This window comes from Onychostoma macrolepis, chromosome 18 (genome assembly GCF_012432095.1).
Source record: "Onychostoma macrolepis isolate SWU-2019 chromosome 18, ASM1243209v1, whole genome shotgun sequence".
NCBI classification, from domain to species: domain Eukaryota; kingdom Metazoa; phylum Chordata; class Actinopteri; order Cypriniformes; family Cyprinidae; genus Onychostoma; species Onychostoma macrolepis.
In genome coordinates, this window is record NC_081172.1 from 262,501 (window position 1) to 267,500 (window position 5,000).

A 5,000-nucleotide genomic window follows, 5' to 3' on the forward strand; every position below is an offset into this window, starting at 1 on the left:
GAGCTCCGCAGAAGAAATGAAGTCTCATTCAGTGGCCTACGTTACGTGATGACGGTTTCTCTGAGAACTGTGTGTCTCTCTCACACACACACACACACACACACTCTCACCTGACAGGCGTTGCTGGGCTTGATGTGGCCCGGCTGAGGGCAGTTCTGCTGCGGCGAGTCCTCGGACTCTTTCCCGCTGTGATAAACCACCCGATCGGAGATGTGGATGCTGGAGGCGCAGCCCATCATTCAGCCGCGACGCGACGCAACGCGACGCCCCGCTCGTTCTGCGCTAATAGGAATGTTTCTCTGTCAGATCATCCAGACGATCGGATCGATCGGATCTATCGAGTCTCTCTGGATCAAACAGAAGCTCCGCTCATGGTGCTCCCGCCGCCGCCTCTGCGCTTCACTGGCGCCCGTTACTCCTCATCCTCGCGCGAACTTCGCCTCTTTTCTGGCGGATTCTGGCTCCGGTTCGGTTCACGCGACGGTTTCGTCCATTCGCGCGTTTATTCTCCTTCGACAGGCGCGAAACACACGCGATCGCTCCGCGCGGCCTCAGCGTCAGTCATTGGGAGCGAACCGGCACGTTGATTCCGCTCCCCATCAACAGGCTGCAATCTGGCCCTGACGCGCCGCGGGACGCGCGATCCAGCATCTATGACATCAAACGGGCCGTTAGATGAAACTCCGGAGCGGCGCGTCAACGCGGAGTTCGCCAAAGAGCAGCTGTCAATCAAGGGCCTACGATTCTGCCTGTGTTTGACGCGAGCGGATGAAGAAAACGGACGGACGGACGGCCGCCGGGTGACAGAAGACGAGGCGTTTGCGCGTCGCGAGTTTCCTGACGAGGAATAACGCGCGTCGAGAACATCAGCGGCGCGAATGTGACAGCGGCGGATCCAATAAAAGCACGCGCACGGATTGACCTACAGCCTCGAATGACGTCAATGCAAATGAGCTGCGGCGAGCCAATGAGCGGCCGCTTGCTCGCAGAGGGGCGGGGCTCGCGCGGGGAGGGAACTTTAAAAGCGCGACGCGGAAACACAGTCGAGTGAAGAAATGTGGCGAAGTGACGAAAATACTTTTAAAACCTATCATTTTCTGCTCAACAGACTTACATTATTAATCTGTTAATTATTTTAGCAAAGTTTTATATACGTAAGTCAAAAGAAACCATCATATATTACATTTTGTAACACTGATCTTATACTTTGAAACCCTTTCTAATATGAGACCACGAAATAAGAAGCTTCTAAAAACAATACAAATTCTAAAGCTTTTCAATGTTTATGTAACTGCCCTAAAGTATGGAACTTATCTTTTTTTAATCCTGGTATTATCATTTTATTTCATTTTTCATATATGTTCGAGTTGATTGTTTCCTCTTGTTCTGAGAGGCTGCTCGTGGAGCTGAATAAGCAGATCTTCTCTGAAGCAGAAGGCCATATGCATGTGTCTTTTTAATAAGTCAATTACTTAAAGCTACTTTATTGGCTTTTAAGCACTTTATGTAGATCTCCATGTTTGAACAAAATCTAAAAGCTGTGTCAAAAATGAGTTAATAAACATGACCCCTCTGATAAATCTGTACTTTGGGATATTTATCCTTTTTTAAACTTTGCAGAACTATTGCCATCTTATATTTGGATTTCATGAACTAAAAATACACAATATGGAAAAGAAATGATGAAAACAAACTCTTGCTGCTCAGATGTGCAGCTCCTGGCTGGGTTTTTATGTTAAAGAAAAGTGCTAAACATCTCAATACAGTTTTTTGTTTTCTTTTTGAGAGCAAATGAAGATGAGCTCCGATGAATTCAAATTTGATTCAGGGTTGGAGATGCAGATGTCAGCTACAATAAAATCATATGATCCGTATTATTCGGATGGGTGTTTATTGTGTATGGTTTGGTGAAGTGAATCTGCTGTTATCAGACGGTCAATGATTAACACACACACACACATGTGAATGAATCAGATTTGCAGATCAATAAGCTCACTTTTCAATCAGCCTTCATCACTAATTTTAAAAATGTTGTCAGTGCATTGAGAGGATTAAACCGTAAGAAACCTGCTAGTTATCTCGTCAGGAGAAGGAGCTGCTCTGCGGCACACAAGTGTTGAGGTTCACTTCTGAACTACTGCTTTGTTCTTTTGATCGTGAAGTTTCATAAAGCGCAAATGCAAAACTAAGTCACGCTGATTTCCAAGTGTATCTTTATTTGATTGGTTTGACCTGACACAGAATCATGTGTTGATAAAGAGCAATCGCACTCAATAAGTTTAACTAGAGAATCACAGCACAAGCGCAGCGCGAATAATCAGCCAAACGTTCCGTGAAAGCAGCGCACAGCGTCCTGACTCCTGCTATTGAGAATGACATCAGAGGCAGATGCTAGAAACACACTTTTGTGAAGGGAAAGTATATGCTGCTGAAATGCATATGCATATTGATATTTACATTTTTATGAAATGCTTACAAAATAGCTGAAGTATGGCTACAAAAATTCCTGAGTTTACAAATCAACACTTGGCACATCACATGTAGGGTAAAAAAAAAAAAGAAGAAGATATATAATTCAAATGCATTATATAAGAAGTCATTACAATTCAAAATACGCTATGTTTTTTTGTGGTTTTGGTAAATAGGAGGTAGAAACTCTTGTTCTGTGGTCGTGGTGGCGTGGGGGGGAGGGCTCTGTCTGCTTCACTGGAGTCATTCCTACAACAGCCGGCCAGAAATGCAGTTGTTATTGAGATCACTGAGGTTTCTATTCATCAACTTCATCTGTGGCGTTTGCAAAAGCCCTGACATGCACAGCGCTATCAAACCATGCTGAAATCTGAGCTCAATAAGAACTGCGTGTCTCTGGCAGGCTAGAGGAAGTAGGACTGGAGCGTCCCGCGGCGGCGCACATCCGTCGTCCAGCAGTGAAAGCCTCCTCCCAGCGAGTTAGCGTGCCGGATGCTGACTTTAATGGTCTGAATGCCTGCGGGAGAAACGACAGACAAGAGCAGGTGAATGAGGAATGGCATCATGAGGAGCTGAGGATGGTTTCATCGCAACGAACGGCGCTCTCACCGAGACTCTCAAACATCTTCTGTATGGTCATCTCGTTAGCGTCCACCATCACGCGCTTCTCATCCAGCATCAACACGTTCATCGAGAGCCATTTGGACGACATCCACAGCGGGTGATCTGAGGTTGAAAAATACTCATGTTAAGCCAAATATTTTGCAGATGCATCATGGGCATTCATCATCGATGCGATATGAAATATGCATTTATTAGAGCAGTGACCGAGTGCCATCAGGTGACACGCAGCATGACTATACATTTCATCTGAAACATTATTTATTTTATTCAAAATCATTTCCATGTTGTAGTTTGAATATCTGGTTAATATTATTAATGCATCTGTAAGATGTCGGCAACATCAGCTCAGGATGTGAACCGGTCCTTTAGAGTCAGTTGCTGTTTATAAAAGTTTGTTTTCAAGCTCAAGCTCAGATCTGTTCCTGTACCATATTATTGCGTGAGCATTAATAAAAAGCTTTGTGTAAACTGTATTTGCATTTTCTTTTTCACGTTTGCCTTTTCATTTTAATGTTGGCAATCTCGCCTTGAGATTGCAGTGAAAATGAAACATCAAATCACCAACTGCATTTTATTTTTCAATTTGACAAGAACAATGCATTGTCACAGTGAAAATGAAAAGGAAAATTAAATCATTTCATTTTCAATTTTGTAGTTTTCTATAATTAAATCATTTTCATTTTTATAATTTAATTGATTTATTTCAAATTGGCAGAAAATGCCTTCCATATTCCTGTGCGGAAAAAACCAGCAGCAAGTGATTGTGTTTGACATTAATGTCCGAGAGCTTCATCTCCTGCATGCGGCCGAGCTTAAAGAGTCGCTCAAGGAACTTTTGAGCATCATATCAATATAATCATACTATAGGCAGAGCAACTCAAGCACTTCCAACAGACGAGATACATTTATTTAACAGATGAGATTTCTCCAAAATGTATAAACATAGATTTATTGTATATCAGTGTTTTAATTGAATTGCTATATTTGCAAAATAATACAAAACTGTTGTGGTGAATATGTGTCGGGGCATCTGAACTACAGAGTTATTTTTATTAATCAGATCATTATGTCCTTAAATGGACAGTTCACCTTCAGTTGCTGGTCCCCATTGACTTCTAAAATATGGGAAAAAACACTATGCAAGTCAATGGAGACCAGCAGCAATCGAAGGTGAACTATCCCTTTAAAGTCACAATGAAATGGAAATAGCAACAGATCATTTCTTCTGTGTTGTGACGGACGTCTGAGTGTAACAAATTATTGAAAAAGAAAAATGTAGGGCGGGACTTGATTCTGTGCATCAGTTGCTGATTGGATGCTGAGATGAGGGCGTGGCTCTCAAAAGTGTATGTTTAGAGCACTAAATGACTGGAGAAGATCCAGCTATGACACTTTAATTAAACAATTCTAAACATTTTTTAATTAAACATGCATAGATGAATTGTTCACAAAAACATGCATTTAGAAAATTTACTTTCATGCTTTCATGCATTTCATGCTTGTGTTTACAGAGACGTGATGATGAGCTTTGGGTGCTCTGATGTGACTGAAGGTTGTGCTTTGACTGAAGAGTTTGAGAACCAAGCCACAAAACTCAGGTCAAACCTCGCGTCAGAACCCGCTGTACTCACTGTCTGGAATAAGAGGAGTTGGAGGAGTCACCACAGTCCAGCCGGCCTTCTTGAACATCTCGATCTGCAGGAGAGTCAGTATCATGTGAGCACGTCTCGCTGCAGTGCTACAGATCAACACTAGGTGGCAGCACAGCACTGACCTGCCTGCAGGGCCGATCCGGGTTGGACAGCACCAGCCCCGGGCCGATGATGTTAAATGTGGCGTCGATGTGCATGGGGTTTGGGTCTTTGAAGGAGATGATGTGGACCTTGTAGGTGGGAGCGAGGTGACGT

General features: G+C 43.2%; 2 protein-coding genes across 3 annotated transcripts in view; both read right to left on the reverse strand.

Annotated features, from left to right (window-relative positions):
- The window catches only part of pde8a (phosphodiesterase 8A), a 27,525-nt gene extending 25,954 nt beyond the window's left edge, over positions 1 to 1,571 (reverse strand). For both annotated transcript variants that reach the window (XM_058751930.1, XM_058751929.1), the window contains exon 1: positions 111 to 1,571. In XM_058751930.1, the coding sequence (XP_058607913.1) occupies positions 111 to 239 (129 nt within the window). In that variant the 5' untranslated portion in view covers positions 240 to 1,571. The remainder of the gene's footprint in view (positions 1 to 110) is intronic.
- Positions 1,572 to 1,897: 326 nt separating this feature from the next.
- The window catches only part of gatm (glycine amidinotransferase (L-arginine:glycine amidinotransferase)), a 7,591-nt gene continuing 4,488 nt past the window's right edge, over positions 1,898 to 5,000 (reverse strand). Inside the window, exons 6-9 of the mRNA XM_058751545.1 lie at positions 4,868 to 5,000; positions 4,725 to 4,788; positions 3,079 to 3,195; positions 1,898 to 2,986 (exon numbers count right to left, since the gene is read on the reverse strand). The exon at positions 4,868 to 5,000 is cut by the window's right edge and continues 32 nt beyond it. Of these exons, the coding sequence (XP_058607528.1) occupies positions 2,874 to 2,986; positions 3,079 to 3,195; positions 4,725 to 4,788; positions 4,868 to 5,000 (427 nt within the window). The 3' untranslated portion in view covers positions 1,898 to 2,873. The remainder of the gene's footprint in view (positions 2,987 to 3,078; positions 3,196 to 4,724; positions 4,789 to 4,867) is intronic.